This window comes from Chionomys nivalis, chromosome 3, assembly GCF_950005125.1.
Source record: "Chionomys nivalis chromosome 3, mChiNiv1.1, whole genome shotgun sequence".
In the NCBI taxonomy this organism is placed as follows: Eukaryota; Metazoa; Chordata; class Mammalia; order Rodentia; family Cricetidae; genus Chionomys; species Chionomys nivalis.
Window position 1 is genome coordinate 102571981 of NC_080088.1, and position 23975 is coordinate 102595955.

At 46.7% G+C, this 23975-nt stretch overlaps 1 protein-coding gene across 3 annotated transcripts in view; it reads left to right on the forward strand.

Moving 5' to 3' along the window:
• Positions 1–23975, forward strand: part of Auts2 (activator of transcription and developmental regulator AUTS2) — a 1103484-nt gene that overhangs the window by 1044289 nt on the left and 35220 nt on the right. For 2 of the 3 annotated variants that reach the window (XM_057763815.1, XM_057763817.1), the window contains exons 7-8: positions 19097–19580; positions 21831–22078. In XM_057763815.1, the coding sequence (XP_057619798.1) occupies positions 19097–19580; positions 21831–22078 (732 nt within the window). The remainder of the gene's footprint in view (positions 1–19096; positions 19581–21830; positions 22079–23975) is intronic. The other variant, XM_057763816.1, reaches the window with a different exon arrangement.

Genomic DNA, 23975 nt, shown 5'->3' on the forward strand with positions numbered 1-23975 from the left:
ACATGTGTGAGTGCAGGTACCGAGGAAACCACAAGATGCCAGAGCTGATTCTAAGTCTCCTGATGTGCATGCTGGGAACTCTGCAAGCATAGTTCATGCTCTTAACCATTAAAGAATTTTTATTTAAATGTGTATATGCATGCATGTGTGTGTGTGTGCGCGCGCATGTTCACGCGTGTGCATGAATGTAGATGGAAGCCAGACGATAACCTGAGGTATTTTCCTCAGACTCTATCCACCTCCTATGACCCGAAATATGCCACTCACCTAGAGCCCCACTAATAGCCTAGGTAGCTGGTTAGTGAGTCCCCAGAATCCTCCTGTTACTCCCTCCCCAGCGCCAGACTTGCAGATGTGTATAATTGCACATGAGTCCCGAGGATCAAACTCAAGTCCTCACATGCTCTAAGGCAAGTTACTCCAGCCACTGAGGTCCAGATTAGAGGATTTCTAAAAATTAAAATGCAATGACACCATTGCTCTCTCCTCCCTCCAGTCCCTCGTAGGTCATCTCCACCCCGTTCCACCTCTCCCACACCACTCCAGCTGCTCCCTCTCCAGTCAATGGCTTCTCTTTCCTTACTCTTATTGTTCTATGTACACACATACATAGATATTCAGATGATGTGCAAATCCAAGGTTAGAGAATGTCACTGTCAAGGTGGAGAGGTTTTATGCGTGCCCTGACATCCCCTGCAGCCAGATGACCCGCACTGCAAATCTTGAATGTCTGTTCTCCTGAGAGGTTAGTCTACAGGATGACAAGGGAATCAGTCCCATTGCACACCGCCTCCTAGCCAGTCCCCACCCCTCCTCCTTCCTTTCCCATCAGGTGCACCGTGAAGTCAGGCTCCCAGGAAGGCTAGGTAGTCATTTGTTTTCCGTTGTCTGTGCCAAGTTCCTATCATCGCTCTCCCCTTTCGGTTAGCGCTAATAAAGTCAGAGGATTCTGGGAGGCTGAGCGATGACCTACCCCCACCCCCATCCCAGTGGCTGACTCACAACCCATGCACGGTCTAAAGGGAGAGAGGTTATTTCCACCCCACCTCCGGGGAATACAGAAGTACCTTTCTGACTCTGAACAGGTTAGACAGTCCCACTGGGGCCAGCATGTGGGTCCTGCAGCAGTAATTGTGCCCAGGTGGGTATTTAAATTTCAAGTTTCTGTTGAAGCAAGCCAACACTGTTCGTTATGGGCTGTTTGTGCAATTTGAGTCTCGGAGATTAAAAACATAAATTGTGTCAAGACTGGAGGAGTTGTCTGGACTTGGTGGCACATGCTTTTAATCCTAGAGCCCTGGAAGCTGAAGCAGGAGGATTGTTGCAAGTTCCTGGCCAGCCATGGGTTACATAGGAAGTCTTTATCCCAAAAAGAAGCTGGTCGTGTTGGTGCATTCTTGTGATCTAAGCTTCTGGGAAGTAGGTGCAGGAGGGTCAGACATGTAAGGTTATCTTTAGCTGCATACTGAGTTTGGGGTCTGCCAGGGCTGTATGAGAAATACTAGCAGCAGCAGCAACAATAACGAAAACAGTCTGAGGAGATGACTCATTGACTGAAAAACTAGCTGTGCATCCTGAGAACCTGAGTCTGGATGCCCGGAAACCGTGATACTGTGGTGCACGTCCATAGTCTGCTTCACAAGTGGGAGGCAGAGACTGGAGAATGCCCTGGAATCTCGAAGGTCAGATTGCCTGGACTCTTGGTGCAGTATCAAATGGCCCCTTCCTTACAAGGTGGAAGTCAGGTCCTCGAAACAACTTAGTGAGTACGGGCACTTGCAGCCAAGTCTGATGACCTGAGTTCGATCCCCAGAACTCACTTTGGGGAAGGGGAGAACTGACTCCTTCAGACTGTGCCCTGACAGTTGTCACCTGCCATGGGGAGTGTGACACACAGAAATAGCCAAAAGAAATTAAAAAATAAAACAAGCAAACAAAAAGGTAAGGATTTTCCTCTTTAATCATACAAAAGGATTATCCCAAGGTATGTCTGGTTTCGTAAGACAGGCTGGCATAGAAATTCTACACCTTGCCTCCTGCTGGCCTTAGGGAGCCTGGTGTGGGAGGGAAAGGGTGAGATGGAAGCCGGTTCAGGTAATGCTGAGTAGGGAGCACTGAGCATCTGGGAAGATTCAGACAGCAGAGAGGGAGTGGGTCATTCTGTGACCCATAACTTGAGGAAGGTACGCACTAATCTCTTCCAGAGATGGGAGTTAGTCCCTAATACAGCAGAGCAGCAATGAAAAGAAAAAACATCAAATCAGTCAGAACTGCACCAGAGGTCATCAGGAAAATGAGAGTTGGCTTTGTTCACTAGCTTTCCTTTATTTTGGAAAACTCACCCTGTGAAGATAGCTCGCTGCAACAGGAAAGAACCTGACTAGAACATTCCAGAGCATTACACTCTGTTCTTGATATCATCAATAAATTCATTTCATCTTTAAGGAGGAATTGCATAATAGTTACTTCTTCTTTTTTTTTTAAAGACAGTACTCACTCACTAAAGGGCTGATAATGACCTTGAACTTCTGATCCTCCTGCCTTCACCAGCTGAGTGCTGGGATTACAGGCATGGCCTGCAGTTCAGGGTTTGCTGAGAATGGAATCCAGGGCTTAGTGTATGCTAGGCAAGCGTTCTACCTACAGAGCTACAACCACAGCCTAGGTTTGGGTTGTTACTGTTTTGGGACAGGTCTCACTCTGTAACCCAAACTGACCTGGAAATTGCTTACGTAGCCCAGGCTATCCTAAAACTCAAAGCCATTCTCTTGTGTCAGCCTCCAGAGTTCTGGTTTTAATGAACATGGACTGCAGTACCTTCAGGATGTTCTGATTTTACGATTTATTTTTATTTTATGTGTGTGAGTGCCTGCATGTATGTATGTGCGCTGCTTGCACATCTGGTACCCTCAGAGACCAGGAGAGGGTACAGGATAACCTGGAACTGGAATCCTACAGATGGTTGTAGTGTTGGTAACCAAACCTGGGTCCTTTGCAAAAATTACAAATGCTCACAACTGCTGAGCCAGCTCTCTATCCTCATGGATTCCTGTTTTAAGTGACAAATCACTGTCATGTTTTTTTTTTTTTTTTTTTTTTTTTTTTTTTTTTTTTTTTTTTTTTTTTTTTGTACTCTGACATCATCTAGATACAAAGTTAGTTGGGAAAGACCCTGAGTAGCTGTTGAGGTCTATCCCAACAATTGTAGGGTTCTCCTGGATCCCCGCAGCACTTTCTCTGACCACTTCCCGTATAATCATTTCACTTAAAAGAGAAATTTACTTTATTTTATTTATTTTGTGTGTGTCTGGATTGAAGACTGGTGGGGTATTCTGTTTCCTTAACTGACCCATCACCTTTCTCCTGAAAACATGTCTAGCACAGTGATGTAAAGAACCGCTTTCTCCCAGGGAGCTTCCATAAAGAAAATCCTACACCCAGCCTGGGGCAGCATCAGCCTCTGGGGAGAGGAGAGCCACTTTCTGTGAAAGGGAAAAGCCAAACATGCTTGACCCTTGGTGACAAACAGCCTGGCCTTCCCACTCCACCTCTAAGGTGGACTGGACTCCCTAGTAGATGCGCCTGCCCCCATTCCTGAACTAAAGCAGCATGGGTTTCCTGCTGTGCCTCTGCCCCTCTGCAGGCGTGGTTCCTTCCTGGTTCCGATGACTCCCCTACTTCCCAGGGAATGGCTCCTCTCCTATTCTTGCTTTCCAGGGAACAACCCCTGCCCAGGATCCCTGGGGGGAAATGGGAGTATTCCATTCTGTCAGAGTACTTACCATTGAATTATATTATTCTGATTATCTAAACCTGCCCCCTCACCGTGTGTTGTGCATGAATGTGTATGTGCAGGGACCACGGGACAACTTGGATGACAACCTAGGGTGTCATCAGGAGCCATTCACCTGTTTTTATTAAAATTTTTATCAATTATGGACTGTAAGTATGTGTGCATGGATGTTATAGACAAAGTTATTTCTCATTGTACCTTTATATGCCATCTGGGGATTGAACTCAGGTTGTGAGGCTTGAGCAGCAAGTCCTTTACCTGATGAGCCAGTTAGTCAGCCCTCATCTTGTTTTTTTTTTGGGGGGGGGAGCAGTCTTTCACTGGAATCTGCATCTGGTTGACTTAGCCATGTACTGGCCAATGAGAACAAAGCATCTGCCTGTGCCCACCTCCCCTGCTCTGGGAATGCAAGCATGGTCCAACCATGGCAGGCATGCTGGTGCTGGGAATCACGCTCAAGTCTTCAAGCTTGTGTATAGCAAGCGCTTTACCTACTGACCCATTTCCCCTTTCTCCTTGTTTTCATTGTTCTTTTAGGAAGTTGGAGGCTCTTTCAGGGCAGGATCCAGTTCTTTTTGTTCTTTTGAGACAGGGTCTCACATAGCCCAGCCTGATTTTGAAACGACATGTAACTAACAGTGTCTTTGAACTACTGATCGCTCCCTGATTGCCCTCTGGTCCCAGCATTTGGGAGGTAAAACAGGAGAACTGCTTAGAGTTACAAGCCAGTATGGGGTGCTTGAGACCCTGTTTCACCCAAATCAAGGCCCTCCGAGAGATGTAAAAGCAGTATTGACCAGGGGATGGACAGGACTAAGGGAGGAGAGGTGTGTAGTCTTGTGAAGGACAGACTGTGTGTGGGCAGTGGGGAGGGCTCCGCCTTGCCCTTCTTCCAGCTTCTGTTTCTCATTACAGTGGGTGTGGTTGCCTCCTGTGGTTTGATCTTTTGTCTCCCTCATGACTAATGATGCTGAGCATCTTTCCATTTGCTCCTGAGATGTTTGTATGTCCTCTTTGAAGAACTGCCTTCGCAAAGCCTTCGCCCGTTTTAAAAATTAGTTTCTGCTATGTTTATTCATGTATGCATGTGCACATGCATGCCGCAGCGTGGCCAGGGAGGTCAGAGGACTACTTGGTGGGAGTGTGCCCTCTCCTTCCTCCATGTCAGTTCAGGGAATTGAACTCAGATCACCAAGCTTGGCAGCAAGCACTTTTATCCACTGAGCCATATCAGGAGCCCCTTTGACCCTTTTGAAATAGGTTATTTGTTGTTATTGTGGTCTTGGAATAGTTTTTTATATACTTTGAGTTACAGACGCTTGTGAGCCACCACGTGGGTGCTGGGAATTGAACCAGGGTCCCCTGGAAGAGCAGCCAGTGTTCTTAACAGCTGAGCCATCTCTCAAGCCCCTATACATCAGATCCTAGACCATTATATAGGATTTGCAAATATAATCTCTTGTTTAATGAAGCTTTCTTACTTTTTTGGAGGGTGGTAGATCTTACTTTATAGCTCAGGCCGGACTTGTAGTCTTCCTGTCCCCGCCTCCTAAGTACTGCCTAGGTGTCCCCCACATACCAGGCAGTATGTACCATTTTTTAAATGTTTTCTTTGACATTTTCATTCATCTACACATATATTTTGATTACATTAACCCCTACTTCCTCCATCCTGCTTCCTTGGGGTTCCCCCAAACAATATCTCCCTCCCAACCCCATGTTTTTGTTTTTGTTTTAATAACCCACCAAATCCAGTCAGCGCTGTCCAAATATGCATGGGTATGGAGTCAGATTGGGGCTAGGACAACCTACCAGCGGCCACTCAGACAATGAAAAGTGACTCTGCCTCCCTCCAGCAGCCATCAACTGCCAATAGCTCTCAGCTAGACCTCCTTCCCTACTGCACGCTGGAATTTCTAACTGGCTTGACCTTTTGCGGGTCTCCTGCGGGTAAGCACAGCTGCTGTAAGCCATGTGTGCAGTAGCCATGTCATGCCCAGATGATGGTCTTTCACAGCATTCTTCTTTACATTCTGCGATGTTCTCTGGATCTTGGAGGTGGGAAATGACACGGATGCCCCACCATCACTTACTCCAAGGATGGAGGGTTTTGGTGGCGGAGGCCCCAGCGGTATCCAGACAATACCAGCCATTACCATTGCTCCCGCTGGCCTCCAGTTCTGGATGGTAAGACCCCGTTACTACAGATATCTCACACATTGTCTGCAGGATCCAGGGCTGTAATACTGACACCAGACACGCACTAGTTTCTAAAACAAGTCAAAATTGAGTCAAAGCCTTCATGGTGTGGAAGAGTGTTGCACACTGTAATTTTTCAAAGTGTTCCCATTTTTTATTGCTGATTGTGAGTGTAGTCATCTGCTTCCCTAATCAACACTTGAGGAGCATATGACACAGGAGGTCACCCTTCTGTCCATGGGGGAACTGTGGTGTGGGAGGGGAAGGGAGACTGCCAGGCACAGAAACACACACCTGGCCCCTCCAACTTTGTATCTCGCTCACCTTCCCCGGGCCCAATAACGCTAATCAGTCAACTAATTAGAGCTCAGCCTCGCCTCTTCGGTAGACTCACTTTATGTACCATTCAGGGATAATAAACACCCACGCCCTGGGCCTTTGAATGGTCCGAGGCAGTGGAGGACTGCATGAAAAGGCTCACCTCTTGAGCACCGGGCTCTGCGAAGCAGGGAACCTGTCTGCAGAGATAACAGCTTGCTCGGTGGTGTCTTACCCTAGCTGGGATGCATCCCAGACTCTCAGAAGCAGAACAGGCAGTACTTAATAGTCTTTATAATCACAGCTTGCAGTTTGGGATGAAGCTCAGTGGTAACAGTCTGGGGGTGTAGCGCAGGGGTAGAGCACCTGCCTAGAATCCCCCAGTGAGGAGCTGAGGCAAGGCTCAATAATAGAATGGCTGCCCAGAATCCCCCAGTGAGGCGCTGGGGTGTGGCTCAGCAAGGTCAAGGCAGCAGAAACTTAGAACATCTATTCACAGTGTATCGAGAGCCCAGAGTGGAAAGAAAAGAATGCATGCGCACCCCTCTTTTACGCAGCCTCTTCTCTGCCCTTATCTAGTCCAGGGTACAAACCAAGGGAATTGTGACCACTCATATTCAGGGTGGGCGTTACTACATCAATTGACCCAGTTAAGAAAACAAACCACGCCCAAGGGGCTGGAAAAATGGCTCTGGCAGTGGACCCAAGTTCAATTCCCAAACACCTACATTGAGCCGGGCCATGGTGGCGCACGCCTTTAATCCCAGCACTCGGGAGGCAGAGGCAGGAGGATCTCTGTGAGTTCGAGACCAGCCTGGTCTACAGAGCTAGTTCCAGGACAGGCTCCAAAGCCACAGAGAAACCCTGTCTCGAAAAAACAAAAACAAAAAACAAACCACCACCCACACTGAGTGCCTCACGATTCCCTGGAACTCCAGCTTCAGGGAATTCTCTGCCCTTTCCTGTCCTCCACATATATGTGGCATATATTCAGACAAACACATACACAGATAAATAAAAACCAAATTAAAAACATTTTTTTTTGGAGAAAATCACTTGTAGATATGGCTCACGGGCCAGACAGCCCTCATTGAGACTCTCCCAGCTGAGTCTCCATCATGTAAAACTGTATAAAACTGAGTGGCTCAAATGACTAAACTGTATTCGCTGCTACTTACAATTGCTATATGTAAATGAGTCGGGCGTTAACTCTTTGGGAACTGGAATGAGGTCAAGAGGGGTTTACTTTTCTGGACTGTGTGATGCAAGAAAATCTTGAGCTGTGTCTGAGGCAGTGGCTCTGTGGATAAAGTACTCACCTCGCCTGCAGGAAGTCCTGGGTTCATTTCCCAGCATGCACCCTCACACAGCTCTGCCCTTTGTACCTTCAGCATCCTGAAGCTATAAGGAGCACATGGTGTTGTGAAATCACCAGGACAGGGAGAGATGTGTTTCAGAGCCCTAAAGCTGGGGCCTTCACCTTGACATGGAGGAGAGTCCTTGCTAATTTTTATTGAGGTTTTAATTAGCAGTGAAATACAGTATAGATTCATTATTAGGTTGTAGCCAATTAGCAATAAACATTTTAATATGCAGATTAATTGTATTAAAAAATTCAGGCACTGGGAATTGACAGAGCTCTCTGTTAAATGCGCCTGTTCATGTGTGTGTGTGTGTGTGTGTATGTATGTATGTATGTATGTATGTATGTAAGTGTGTGTATCTTGTAAATTTTGTAAATAACATCACCTACTCCTCATAAGGACCCCAGCGACGCACCAAAGTTCATCACAGAGCATGGTGATGGGTTACTGGCAGGAGTGTGACCCCAAAGCAATCTCACTGGGAACTCTCCACTGAACCTGGATGGTGGATGGCTTCCCCATAACTACACAGATGGGGCTCCTTAGTTAACCTATCCCAGCCTGTATACTCCAGCACCTCAGAGTCCCTCAGGCCCCAGCCCACGTGCAGTTAGAGCAGAATTTTGTACAGATAGCTGGGAGGAGTGGGTGGCTGGAATCTCTGAGGGTCTAATGACCTTCCCCATCCCCTCCCTCTTGGAGGGGATGTCCACCTTCTACAGGCTAGATCTAGGTTGACAATTGGGCAGGCACAACTGACGTGATAAAAGATGCCAGCTTGTGACGTGTAGTGGAAGGACTGAGTAAGGAACATTAGGTCACCCCAGTGCTGCGTGCGCACTGATGAGGTGATTACCGTGTGGAGGAGCACATGGGAAGTTCTCCCCCACGCTGACCCATTCCTTAGAGACTGTGACCTTAGTCTCTTTCCATCATGAATTCACCTGACATGTGGGTGCTCCCGGTACCTGTGCATAGAGATGCAATGCAGACCCTAGACTTAGAGCACCTGCTGTCTGGGACAAGACATTTCATCACTGACAGATTGAAACACAAAGATTAAGGGCTGGGGATGTGGCTTAGCTGGTGGAACTTGTCAGCATGCATGGAATACTGGGTCGCATCCCCGCACTGCGTGAACCAGGTGAGGTGGTGCACACCTGTAGTCCCAGCTCCAGGAAGTGGAGGTGGGGGATGGGGGGGACACCAGAAGTTCAGGACCATCCTCAGTTACACAAGCAGTTAAAGGCTGGCCTGGGTTACATGACATCCTGTTTAAAAGGGGGGAGCATAATTTAATAGACATGGCTATGTTGTTTGTTAAGATACTAAAGGTGAGTGTGTGTGTGTGTGTGTGTGTGTGTGTGTGTGTGTGTACAGGTGTAGGTGTTCATTCAGGTGGAGGTTAGCAACACAGTGGTATTGCTCAGAAGCATCCACTCATTGAGACAGGGTCTCTTACTGACTTGGAACTCACTGATTAGACTAGGCTGGCCAGACAGGGAGCCCCAGGAGCTGGGGAGATGTCCCAGTACCCACCCATGTTGAGTGGTTCAAACTGCCTGTAATTCCAATTCCAGGGGACCGGCCTCTACACATACCCAAACCCATGTGGCCGACACCCTGATAAGACACATATACCTAAAATTTTAAATCTATAAAACTAGGGGCTGGAGAGATAGCTCAGAGGTTAAGAGCATTGCCTCCTCTTTCAGAGGTCCTGAGTTCAATTCTCAGCAACCACATGGTGGCTCACAACCATCTGTAATGGGGTCTGGTGTCCTCTTCTGGCCTTCAGGCATACACACAGACAGAATATTGTATACATAATAAATAATATTTTTTAAAATCTTAAAACTAAAAATTAGAGATCAGAAATTAAATATCTAACTAGCAAATTTTTATTTATTTATGTATTTATTTATTATTGGTGGTGGGGTGTGTGTGTACACTGGTGCACACGTACTCAGGTCAGAAGAAAAAATTCTAGAGTCTGCTCGCTGATTCCCCGTGGGATCTGACGGCGGAACTCTGGCCGTCGGACTTGCACACCTCGTACTTGTGCCGGGTGTGCACTGTCATCAGCCCTAATTACTCATTTTTAAAACCCTCTAAAATAATAACAGTTTTTCTTAGCTCCTGAAGTTTTAGAGAAGCCCTTGGTTTATTGATCAAAAAATTTACAAATTTTAATTTTTTTTTAAATTAATGTTTTTTAAATTTTAATTTAATTTTTTTATTTTAACTTTAAAAAAATTCATGTAGTTTGTTTTGTGGGATGTATTCCAAGTCTCTTTTGCTATGCCAAAGATTTTTAAAATGAATTTATTTATTATGGGCATATGTGTGAGGTCAAAGGACAGCTTGCTAGAGTTGGTTCTCTCCTTCCATCATGTGGGTACCAGGGATCAAATTCAAGTCACCAGGCTTGGCAGCAAGCGCCGTTACCCATGAGCCATGCCGCTGGCTCCTACGTTAGAGATTTTGTTGTGTTTGGACCAAACCCTGTTTCCATCCCATGAGAGCGAGTTGAGCTGGCTTTCTCCTTGTTTGAGTTTTCTGTATGTAATTCATTGTTCCTTACCATTTCCTGGTTGTTCATTATAAACAGGGGGCCTTGTGTGTGCTCAACAAGTGCTCTGCCACTAAGCCTCATTCCCAGCCTTTCCCTGGGATTCTATGCACATACGCCAGCCATTGCTGACCAGCATCTCAAGCCTTCTTTCTGCGTGTTTCTATTTATGTGTGTGTGCGTGGTATACGTGCACCCCCAAGTAGGGGCCATACATCAGCATCTGGGGCTTTGATCCTTGTTCACGTTATTTTGTTGTTGTTTATTTTTTGAGATAGGGTCTCATTTTGCAGCCCTGACTGGCCTAAAACTTGCAGACGTCTGCCTGCCTTTGCCTCCTGGCTGCTGGGATTGAAGGTGTGCGCCACTTTGCCCAGCAGTGTTATCTTTTCAAGGAGCGTCTTTCCCTTAACCAGGTGTTCAATGATTGTGAGACTGGGGGACTAGAAACTCCAGGGATCTGTCTGTCTCAGTTCTCCCTGTACTAGGGCGGTCACGTACATCCATGACCGTGTCCGGTCACTGCCTATTCTTCTTCTTATAGGGAAGTTTGTCTTCTCCTTTACCTACAAAGTCACCTACGTTCAGTGCACCACTATACACACACACACACACATACACACACACACAGAGAAACAAGGCTACCCTAGACCTCTCCTTGTAGACCAGGCTGGCCTTGAACTCACAGAGCTCCTCCACCTGTGCCATGAATAAAGGCATGAGCCACCACATCTGGCTGAAATTCAGTCTTTGGAAAAGTAAGAATTGAAGAAGACACCTCTGTTCTTCAGACGTGTACAAATGCTCCCATACCCACACATTCACCTATATACATATGCACCACACACACACACACACAATAGCTGAAAACAAATATATAAAGCATACAGGCATAAAAGTCCTGTGTGGCACTTCTTCATAACCATCCCCTGGTGTAAGACTGTTTATATTTTCTTATTTACTTTTCTTTCTGTGTGTTTGTGTTCATGAAGGCTGTAGGCTGTGGTGGAGTCCACATGCATGCACACCATAGGCAGATACCAGCAGGGCCCCACTCGTCCCTGGTTATTAAAAAGCTCTATGCTTTTGATTGCCCTACTTTTTTTTTGTAATACAAAAATAACCAAGCTATTAGAATCCTTTATGATTCAAAGCAGAACATTAGTTTTATTATATATGGAAAATGGCTCCTTAAACATCAAAATGACATCTAATTATTTCCCATTGGCTTGTATTATATGCTATTATTTTATTGCAGTATACTGTCCAATTACAGAAACGACTCCAAAGAGGCATAATTTTTCTGGCTTAATGTGTAATTGTTTATTGAGTGTTTTTCTCATTATGGTGATTTTTTTCCTTTAGAATTGCATTTATAAAGAAACTTGCTTAGGTTTTTGTAAATTGATTATTATGTAGTTAAAGAAATCAGGCATTTGGGCTGTGGATGATGCTGTGTTAAGAACTGAAGGAAGTGTAAGATTTAAAGAGCCCCTTCTGTCTTAAAATACCTGAAGCTGGAGATCTGGATCTGCCCTTAAGAGCACTTGCTGCTCTTGCAGAGAACCCAAGTTCAGTTCCTAGCACCCATGTCTGCCAGCTCTAAACCTGTAACTCCAAGGGATCTGACCTGACGCCCTCTTCCGGCCTCTGTGGGTACCTACACCCACCCTGAGCATACACACAGACATGCATACACAGAAAGTAAGTCTTAAAAAAGCTAAAGTTGTATTAAAATTCCAACAGCAATAAATTGTATTGATATCCAGATACACGTGTATTTGTTTATATTTTGGGGGGAAGATGTAACGCATTGTTATGTAAAACAGTGTGTTCTGTGTTAGTTTAAAATTTAGTACCTAAGCCCCACAAGCAGCAAGTAAGGCATAACAGGTCATTAGGGGGGCTGTTGACAGTGTCTAGCTTTAAGTAAGGGGCCGAGTCAAGGGTGGTGGCTCGGGCCTGAAATCCCAGCTACTTAGGAGGCTGAGGTAGGCGGATGACAAGTACACGGCTTGTCTTGACTATACAACTTAGCAAGACCTTGTCCCAAAATTGTAAGATTCCTTCAAGTGATGGGATGTAGTTCAGCTGTAGAACGCATGCCTAGAATCTTCCAATGAGGGGCTGGGGCATGGCTTATCAGAACAGCAGCTGCCCAGAAAGACACTACCCAAGCAGTTGACAAGAAATATCGCTGACGAGTATGGGGCTGTGGAACAGATTGGTGACATATCTGGGTGTTTATGGAGAGGATGGTCCAGCCAGAACTGAGTTGGGAGGGGATGGGACAGTGCTCATGTTTTCAGAACAAGCAGACACACCCTTCAGCTGTTGAAGAAGCAGAAAATGGCACACTCCCCTCTGCCACATCCGTCTTCAAGCTTACCTAAAGGACATGTGTCTGAACACAAAGTCAGTCAAGACAGGGTGGTTTCCAGGCCTCAAGTCCACTTCTCCTTCTCTGGTGACCTGAGCCATCTGTGTGCCAGGCCTGGTGACATGTCCACTAACTGGGCTCTAGACTCTGTTGTGTAGCATTTTGTCAGGTTATTTCTGACGACTGAAGTCAACCATATTTACCACTCCCTACACTTGTGGAGACTTGTAGCTTCAAGCTTGTGTTCGAATGTGTTCTCCTTTTTATGATCCATTGAGGCCAAGAAAGCAAAGGTAGACGGAAATGGCAGGGGATGTGATTTTCCTACAGAGAACGTGTTGCACGGATAGATTGGACTGACGATCGGGCTCAGTAGGTAAGAGCACATATACTGTGCAGGCCTGAGGACCTGAGTTCAAATGCTCAGTGTTCTATGGTTGTGCCTGACCCCAACACTGAGGGGAATATGGAGACAGGAGGATCACGGGTGCTTTTCTGGGCCACAGTCTAGCTCCAGGTTCAGAAAGAGGTGGAGAGTAATAGAACAGGATGTCCAGTATCCCCTGGCCTCCATGTCCATGTCCAGGCACACATACCCCCACATAGTCATGTACACAAGCCGCGCATTTTTATATACACCAGAAGTCGACCAAATGATTACTAGATTGGTTCTTTGAAAAAGAAAACTGGGGATGTAGCAGTGTGTTTGTCTGGCATTCCTGAAGCCCTGGGTTTGATCCCAGCACTACATAAACCAGGCATTGTGGTACACACCTATAATCTCCTAATGGAGAGACTATTGATAGCATAGCGGATCTGAAGTCCAAGGTTTTCCTTGGCTGCACGTGGAGTTCAAGGCCAGCCTGGGATATACACGGCACTCCGTCTCAGAAATTAAGAGAAGAAACGCTAGGCTCGGTGTCCCACAAGAATAATGACGGGCTTCTACCAAGCTCCCACATGGAACAACACACATGGTGTTCCTGTGACCACATTGGAATGTTGAGGATGATGGAATTTAAAACTTCACTCAGAAAAATAAACCATTGAAATTCTTCTTTGCCTACCCTTTCTTTAACTGAATATTCAAAGGCGTACATTTCTGTCACCATTAGAGCAACTTCAGATTCATTCTAAAAGTTTCTGTGGTGTTCATACGTGAAACACTCAGACAGATCGCAATGGGTTAGGTATAGTCAGTCCCCATGTGTGCCATAGCAGGTAGTAAGAACAGACTGGGGAACAGTTTTATCCCTGACCCTCAGGAGTATAGACAGGATGCGTTTGCCATAACAGGGAACTTCTCTCCTGAGGAGAAACCCAGTTCTCACCGTAAACCCCTGGGGACAGGACTCCAAGAGGACACTGTTTGCTCTTAGGGTGTCGGTTGAAGCTCTGAAGGCATAGCTTCTTCCTGTACCCACAACATGTGAGAACAACTGAGAACTCGGTAAAAATGCGCTGTGAACGCTGGCTCCATTGGTCACGTGCTTGCTGTGCAAGTGGGAGACACCTGAGTTCAGAGTCCCGGAAGGGATATGCAAACACAGCTAAGTGTGGTGACACCCGTCCTGTCCCAGCCCTGGGGAGGTGGAAACAGGAAGGAAAGCGAGCTGAGTGCATGGTTGCTGCATGATGTGGGTCGCTTCGTTTTCAAGGATTTTACGGGCATTCTGGCAGTTTCTGAAGTCTGCACCGAGCCAGGTCTGCACTGCACACGCTTCTGTGGCATCCTCACGTCCTCACACAGTGCTGGGCATGTGATGTGATGCAGAGCTTGCCTGCTCTTTTCCCAGTCCATCCTCAACAGCTTGAGGAGTGTATGTGAGGCGGAGATTCTGGAGTTCTTAAACACTGTTGGAGCATCCAGTCCCATAGATGCCACACTGTTCTTTTTATTCTAGCTTTGATCTTTCATCTACTTGGCCCTTCACCAACTCTGTTTTTTAATCTTTTAAAAAATTACATTGTGTGTGTGTGTGTGTGAGAGAGAGAGAGAGAGAGAGAGAGAGAGAGAGAGAGAGAGAGAGAGAACCCATCTAGAAGTCAGAGGACAGTTTGCTGGACTTGGTCCTCTCCCACCACATGGGTTTGGGGAATCAGACTCAGATGGTCAGGCCTAGCCGCAAGTGCCTTTACCTACTGAGTATCTCACTAGTCCTCCTCACTCTTATTTTCTAGAAGCTACAAAGGAAATGAAATGTTTAGAGGTCAAGGTTGGCCATGAAGAGCTCTTTGCCCTGTAGTAAAATCTGATCATATGGTGTGTTAGTTACCGTTCTTGCTGGGAACAAATACGTGACAGAAACAGCTTAAGGAAGGAAGACAGCCCATCATGACGGGGAAGGCATGATGGCAGGGGCAGAAGGTGTTTTGTCTCAAGACATCCACAGTCGGGAAGTATGGAGAAATAAATGCTGGTGTTCACTTGCTTTCTCCTTTTTATGAAGCCCAGGACCCCAGCCTGTAGATAACCAGGGTGCCTTACTTTGGGGTGGGTCCTCCCACCTCAGTTTGACTTAGGTTGAAACTCCAGCATGGACACACCCGGAGATATTTCCATGGTGACTCTACATGCTGTTAAGTTGGCCATAAAGATTGACCATGACAGATGGCCACCCTCAAGCCGGTGTGTAACATGTCTCTTGGCGGCATATCATTGATGTTGAAGCACCACGAGCACCGGGACTAAGCTAGAGCACTGCTGCTTTTATCAGTGTTGGGGTCAGGTGGAGGGAACTGTGAAACAGGTATAATCATTCTGGACCTTGGGCTGTGGTCCCTATCAGAATAACCCATCCCGGGTAGTTTCAGTAACCCTCAGAAGTCACCCTTTATGCTTGTGTTTGTGTGCATGTCCTTTTCCATGCATGTCATCACATATGTGTGGTGGCCAGAGGGCACCTACAGGTATAAGCCTATAGGTATTGCTTGTATCCTACAACATGGATCAAATTCAGGCTTGGTGGCATGTGCCTTTTAGCTTCTGAGCCATTCTGGTGGCCTACTTAAATAAAAGGAATCTGTTCACTAGGTGATAATTCTAAGACTGGGAGCAGTGAATTCTTTGAGGGTGGAGGAACCCCTTTTAAAATGTAATTCTCCCCTTTTCTGTTTCTTGTCTAGTAATACATTTTCATGACAGAAACATTGAGACGTTAAGAAAAAAAGCAATCATAGGCTCAGAACCATGTTTTGCTATGTGGTTTTGTCAGTTTGTGCACACATATATATGTTTACACCAATAATTTCAGCATTGAGACCAAAATGACAATGGTTATTTTTATGTTCCTTAATTTTCTTCAAGTGGTTTCTGTTTGTTACCTTGTCTGATTTTGAGAGAGGATCTCATTCAGCCAAGGCTGGCCTCCAACTCCCTACATGGCCAAGACTGGCTTTGAATTCCTAACTCTCTTGTCTCTGCCTCCCAAGTACTGGGATCACAGGCGTGTGCCACCACATCTGGCTCTGCCATTTCCCTGCAGCTGCTGTGGAAACACTGAGCGCTTCCTGCATGGTGTACATTGCAGAATGCACTCGCAGAACTTGCTGCATTTTCATAGGACACTTGCAGATGGTTACTTCGAGCAGTAAATTGCTGGACTTATAGACATGCTGCAGTTCATCAAGGGGAAAACATCAAACCTCAACTTTATACCATTTTATGTGTTGTAATAAAGATTTTGTAGCCAGGCACTGGTGGTGCATGTCTTTAATCCCAGCACTGGGAGGCAGAAGCAGGTGGAGCTCAAAGTTCGAGGCCAACCTGATCTACAGAACAAGTTCCAGGACACCAAGGCTACATAGCGAAACCCTGACTCAAAAATAAAGAAGAAATTACAGAGAAGTAATTTTTTATAATGGCATAATAGATTTGGAAGCGTAGAAATACGTGCTTACAGTGAAGATGTTATGGTCAGTGTGGGCCAGCTGGATGGCTCAGTGGGTAGAGGTGCTTGTTAGTGAAGCTTGGTGGCCTAGGTTTCATGTCCAAGATGCACATGGTAGATCATGCAGGTCTCTGGAGAACCAACTTCCAGAAGTTGTCCTCTGATCTCCATATGTAGAGTGGCATGCTCGAGCCAATAAATTAATAAATGTAAACTGTTAAAAAGGGGCCAGATGATATATAACCTGGGATCATGACAAATGTAATCTTTTGGGTTTTTTCTTTTGTTTTGCTTTTGTGTGGGTTGGTTTTTTTGGGGGTTATTTTTTGTTTTGATTTAGTTTCTGTCTAGTTATCACTAGCTGGCCTCAAACTTTCTTGATGGGGAGGGGCATGATCTCTCTACACAGCTCTGACTATCTCACTCTGTAGACCAGACTGGCCTCACAAATCGCAGAGATCCGCCTACCTATGCTTCCCAAGTACTGGGATTAAAAGCATGCGCCAGGTCCCAACTCTAACTAATTCTGTATTAGTTCCTTTTCACTGCTGTGACGGTGTACCCAACTGAAGCAACTGAAGAAAGTAGGGCTTTATGTAGCTTACAGTCCAAGGATACAGCCAGTCAAGCTGGGAAAGGCATGGTGGTAAGAGTGTGAAGGCACTGGGCACACTGCATCTGCAGTGGAGAAGCGGAGGGGGCTGGGTGCTGATGCTCAGCTTGCTTCCTCCTTTCATTCAGCCCAGAATCTCCAAATACTGGATGGTTCTTGCCCAGAGTGATGGTGGTTCTTTTTAAACCCACTCTAGAGACTCCCTCACAGACATGCCAAGAGGTTTGTCCATGGTGGTTCTAGATCCTGTGGACTTGGCAGTCAAGGTTAACCATCGTGGGTACCCTGGGCAGTCTCCCCAGTTTTTAATATGATTTGCTTCAAGTACTGAACAGCTCCTGGTGAGGCTCTAAGTATGAAATACAAAGGTCAAGCGTGGTGGCACGGGCCTGTAATTGTAGCACTTAGGAGCCTGAGGCAGGGGGATGACTGAGTTTGAGATCAGCAAAGGGCTACGAAGAGATAGGATATTAAAAATAAAAAATTAAAAAAAAACGTGTGTAGTGGGGTGGTGGTAGGGGCATGACACAAAACACAGTGATACCATTTCCAGAAATTCTATGTAAATAAAACTATGCCAAACAGAGGCCAGTTCTGGGTCTAGCAGCTGTGTGATGTCCAGTGAGGACTAGAAAGCTAACAGGCAGTATGCAGCCTTGCTCCTCCCATCGTTGTAAATCCGATAGATTGAAACACCGGTAATGGGGGCCCAAAGATGGTCACTCAGTGGTCAGGAGCCTGAGGCCCAGAGTTCAGTTCCCAAGCAACCATTATCAGGAGGCTCGCTCACAAGTCCAGCTTGCAGAGATGTGTGACAACCCCCTTCTGGCTTCTGTAGGCACCTGTGCTCACACAGGCACACATATATACACCTAAATAAAAATAAATCCAGTTTTAAAAGAGTCAATAATGCCACAGCCTAGTAGCACAGTACACACTTCTAAACTCTCCTCCTAGAAGGTGGCTTCGTCTAATGAGAACAACTTCTTAGATATTTGATTCCTATCCCCTTCTGTCTCTCTCTTTCCTCTGTCTCTGTCTCTCTCTCTCTTATTTTGTTTATTTGTAGTTTTTACATTTTGGAAATATTTAGGGTACGTATCCAAAAATTTAAAGGCCCCGTAATTTCCTCTAACAAGAGAATTCCTAAGGATTACATGATACTTGTTACTGTAAAAAGGATCCTTGTTTTTATTTTCGGTCTTTGGATCTTTTGGTTTCTGCTTGGGATAGACCCCGGGGCCTTGTCCCTGCGAGGTGAGCGAGCATTCATGGAGCTCTGCCCGCAGTGCAGCCTGTAGAACAGGTTCTAGATGGTGACAGAGTTTCGATCACAAGACTTCCTATTACCAAATGGCCCCATGACTAGATGACCACTTCTTTCCCCTGGAGCCTCAACTGTGTTGTTCTGTTTGTTTGGTTTGCGTGTACTGCGGATGGAACTTGGTGCACTCTAAGCTATACCCTTAGCCCCTCAATAGGGCTTCTTAGGCAGGTGCTATATATTGAGCCACACCCCGGCCCCTAGCCAGGGGTTGTACCCCTGAGTCCCTTCTTAGCCTTCACTGGAGACAGTATTGTCATTGGTTTCCTCTCCAGACACATACAGAAGTACTTACTCACGTGGTATCTTTCTCTTATTTTCTTTATCTATTTTTGTTACTTATCTTTTTTGGATTTTTTCATTTTTATGCGTTTTTTTATACACATCTGGTTGCTTTCCACGCATGTATGTCTGTGCCCCACATTTGTGCCTGGTGCCTTCAGAGATCAGAAAAGAGGGTCGGATCCCAGGGAGCTGAAGTTACTAACAGTGTACATTACCAAAAACTATGGGAATCGGGGTGCTAGGTGGAAGATGTGGAGTCTTGTTGGGAATGTTTCATCCTTTTAAAGACTGCTTGTCCTCTGCCCCTTGGTCTCTTTCACAGTCCCCCGTTTTTTTGTCTCTTCTCTCTCCCGTTCAGATCCAGAGTTAGGTGTTGGACCACTGCCCGAACACGACAACCAAGATGCAGGGCCAATTGTCCCCAAGATCTCGGGTCTAGAGAGAAGCCAGGAGAAGAGCCAGGACTGTTGCAAAGAGCCCGTCTTTGAACCCGTGGTGCTCAAAGACTCTTATCCTCAGCTCCCCCAGCTACCGTCGCAGCCTCAGGCGGGACTCCAGCTCCAGATTCCATCTCCAGACCCCGACTTGGTCCAGCACACGGAGGCTCCGCCCCAGTTTCCTCCTCCAAGTACACAGCCAGCCCAAGGCCCCCCAGAAGCCCAGCTGCAGCCTGCCCCACAGCCTCAGGTGCAGCGGCCACCCCGGCCGCAGTCCCCCAGCCATCTGCTCCCGCAGGCCCTTCCGCCTGTGCAGTCCCATCCCTCTTCCCAGAACCTCTCCCAGAACCTCTCTCAGCCACTGTCGGCCTACAACAGCAGTAGCCTGAGCCTCAACAGCTTAAGGTGAGTGACCCTAATCTTTCTGGGACAGGGGTCACCGGGCAGGAGCTTGGAGACGTTAGGATTGTGTGTTTGCAGCTCGTCCTGGTTCTCAATCAGTGGGTCTCTTGGGTTGAGTGTTGATGACATTGGTAGGGCGTGAGGGTGGGGTAAAATTACTTCAGGAACTTGAGGTAATATAGGAAGGAGGAGAAGGTGGCTTCAAAAAAAAAGGTTGAAGGACCCAGGCATGGCGGTACGTGCCTTTAATTCCAGCACTCGGGAGGCAGAGGCAGGTGGATTGCTTTGAGTCTGAGGCCAGCCTGTCTACAGAGTGAGTTCTAGGACAGCCAGGGCTACACAGAGAAACCCTGTCTCGAAACAAACAAATGGGCAGAAATTGGAGGTTGTACCAGAGCAGCTATGTGGATGGCAGGGTTGAGGGCAAGGCAGGCAAGCTGAGGCACACCTGAAGATTTTTCACCAAGAGAGTCTGAGGAGGCCTGAGAAGGCCGGCCCGGGCCTCAGGTGGGGCCCACATTTTAAGAAAGTCATGCTGGTATTTCCAGAGGCCTAGGGCCCTCGGAGTTAGGGTTTCTTTTCTTAGGAGGTTCTTTCTCCTGCTGCGGGTCACTCAGCTCTGTTGGGAGAGAATCCCTGCTGGAGAGCCCAGTTCCTTCTGACTCTCGGGCCTCACCAAGGGAAGTTGACAGTTGCTCAAATAAGTCTACAAAGAAGAGGGAGAAATCAGCCTGCAGGGTCCCAATTCTAGCTCCACCGCTATCCCCAAGCTCCGTCTTTGTCACTGTGTGACTTTGATGGTTTAGGGACTCGTTTGTTGTGCTGCTTGCACAGGGTCAGGTCCATCTCACGGTCCTCTGAACCACAAGAGTGGTGTGAGTTGCTTCTCTTATTGCTCTTGATAAAATACTTGATAGAAGCAATTTAAAGAAGGAAGGGTTTCTTTTGGCTCACAGTTTGAGGGTCCAGTCTGTCGTGGCGGAGAAGAGAAGACACAGCAGCAGGAGCGTGGTGAGGCACCTGGTCACATGGCATCCACAGTCCAAGCAGCGAGAGATGGGTGCTGGTGCTCAGACTGGTTTCTCCTTTTTGGCCAGTCCAGGACCACATTCTATGAGATGGTGCTGCTCACAGTCAGGGTGGGTCTTCCCAACTCAGCTAACCTAATCTGGGTAAAGTCTCACCTATATGCCCAGACGGTTGGTTACGTCACAGGACATGAAGCCTGACCTAGCCCGACCCCTCACTTGTGCTGCCAAGGTGACAGTGTCAGGAGGGCAGAACTCAGAAAGTTACTTTATTCTATTTTCTTAGCTCAGTTGCTAGTGTGAAATTTTTGCAGCAGAGAAAAGAGGGGTCCTAACACTGAGGCAGGAGGAGCCATCTGAGCAGGGTATGGCGGTGCATCCAGAAACAGAGCAGTAGTTCCTGGCTTCTGTATCTAGTAGCCAGGGTGGTGCACAGCTGTCTGGGTCCTGGCTTCTGTATCTGGTAGCCAGGGTGGTGCACAGCTGTCTGGGTCCTGGCTTCTGTATCTGGTAGCCAGGGTGGTGCACAGCTGTCTGGGTCCTGGCTTCTGTATCCATTAGCCATGGTGGCACAGTTATCTATGGTTCACAGGGATTCTGGGTGCCAGGGAACATGGATGAAGAGGAAGGGGTCAGGCAAGCATATGGAATGGCTATAAGCAGGGAGTAGGATTTTTTAAATTACATTTATATATTTATTTATATGTGTGTATTTGTTATGTGTGGGCATATACATGCCAGGTATGGAGGTCAAAGGGTATCTTGTAAAATTCAGTTCTCTCTTTCCATCATGTCGGTCTCAGAGATTGAGCTCTGGAAGTGAGACTGTTGACAAGAGCCTTTACCCACTGAGCTGTCTCACCAGCCCAGCAAGGATTTTCTTTCTCCCTCCCTCCCTCCCTCCCTCCCTCCCTCCCTCCCTCCCTCCCTCCCTCCCTCCCTTCTTTATTCCCTCCCTCTATCCTTCCTTCTTTCCTTCTTGAAAAGTAAAGCTGGGCCTATACCTCATTTGGTAGAACACTTGCCTGGTGGGCATGAAATCGTGGGTTCCATCTCCAGCATGGTAAAAATCGGATGTGGTGGTGCACAACTGTGATTCCAGGGCTGGGGAAGTGGGTGCATGAAGATCGTGAGTTCAAGGTCACCCTCTGTTACATAGTGAGAAAAATACTGAACGATACAAAAGTCATGCTGACTTTCTCTCTTTTCTTTCTTGTTCTAACAGCAGAAGCAGTACTCCAGCCAAGACCCAACAGGCCCCTCCTCACATCTCCCACCATCCCTCAGCTTCTCCCTTTCCCCTCTCTCTGCCCAACCACAGCCCCCTGCACAGCTTCACGCCCACCCTCCAGCCCCCTGCCCACTCACATCACCCCAATATGTTTGCCCCTCCCACTGCTCTGCCTCCTCCCCCACCGCTGACGTCTGGAAGTCTGCAGGTGCCTGGGCATCCCGCAGGGAGCACTTACTCAGGTAAGAGGAGGCAATCTCATTGGTACACCCATACTCCTGGTGACCCTTGCCAGTTACCTCACCACTGGACGGCATTACTTCACAATTTTCACCCCTCTCGGGTGTATTCTTTGAGTCTCCTTTGACTCTTTTGTGGCTGAGGTTCAGCAAAGCCTCTAAATTGCCCAGCAGAGCCATGGTGAATTTGATGCTGAACAAAAAAATGGAGTATGTAAGTCACACCTTTTTTTTAATGACATCACCACTGAGTAAAAATGTCACGTATGGCACGTGCTCTGAGATACACATTTAAACTGTGACAACAATTACAGGCCTGTGGGTGTCACTCCAGGACCTTTAGGTGGCATCTTGGTACAGGGGTTTATTTTGCCAAATAGAACCCTCTTCTATCATGTATTATATTTGTTTTTATTACTTTAATTTTTTATTTATGTATATACACGTATTTGTTTGTGTGCGCCACATCCACATGTGTGCAGGTAACTAACCAAAAAGGCCAGAAGAGGGCGTCCCCCGGACCTGGAATCCCATCTAACTGTGAGCTGTCTGACCTGGTGCTTAGAGCAAAGGCGGGTTCTCTACAGCTCCTAACTGCTGAGCTGTCTCTCAGGAGGGTCCCTCTATGTTCTGTTGAGGTGACACTGTACCCCAGATGAGCTGAGACTAGGGAGAAGGCTCAGTATAGGACTTGACGTACAAAGCTGCAGTCCCCAATTCAGTCCCTAAAACCCACTAAAAAAGACAGAGATGGTGGTGCACATTTGCGATCCCAGCACTGGGAAGACAGAGACGGACAGAATCCTAGGACTCACTGGCCAGCCTGTCTAGCTACCTTGGTGAGGTACAGGCCAGTAAGAGCTTTGTCCCAAAAAACCAGAGTGATGTCAGTGATTTGGATAAAGCCATTTGTCACAACAGCTGACCTCCTGACTTCATCCCTAGGACTTCTGTGGTGGAAGAAGAAAACGAGTCCCCCAAATTTTCCTGTAACCCCACTCCTGTGGTGATATGCACACCCAGACACAAATAAGTAACTATTAAAATAAAGGTCTTCTTAAAGAAAAATATGAACCTCAACCGAGGAATGACACCTGAGGTTGATACTTGATCTCCACACATGTGCCTAACACACATGCAAATGTGAGTGCATGTGCATATGCACGCACGCATACAAACACAAACACACATAGAAGAACTGACCTAGTGATAGATTTTAGTATTCTTTTCTCCTAATTGTTTTAACTGAATCTGTGCTCTGATGTTGATCATGTTACACCACTTCGTGAGCTATACCAATCCTTGAAGAAGGTGTGAGAACCTGGTGGTGCTAACAGATATGTAATATGTAATAAATGACTGGTGTGTCTCACTGTACCACAGTACTTAAATAGCGTGTGTGTGTGTGTGTGTGTGTATACATGCACATGTGTTTATCTGAGAGTAAAGCAAGAATTTTAACTGTGGGTGCTTTCCCTCAGGGCATAGTCACCCACCTTGTTCTTGTTGTTTATAGCTGGATTTTGTGTGTGCGCGTGTGCGCGCGCACATATGTGCATTTTTGTTCCTGTTGTTGTTTTGAGACAATCATTAGTCCAGAACTCACCAAGCAAGCAAGGCTGAGAATGACTGAGCTTGCTTTTAGTCCTGAGACTGAGAGACTAGGTAGCAAACTTGACACGGACTGAGAGCCAGCGTTGATATAGTTTTTCTATTCCCCTGTTGTCTCCTTTTTTTTTTATTTTTATTTTTTATTTACTTATTTTTTTTTATTTTTCGAGACAGGGTTTCTCCGTAGCTTTTTGGTTCCTGTCCTGGAACTAGCTCTTGTAGACCAGGCTGGCCTCGAACTCACAGAGATCCGCCTGCCTCTGCCTCCCAAGTGCTGGGATTAAAGGCG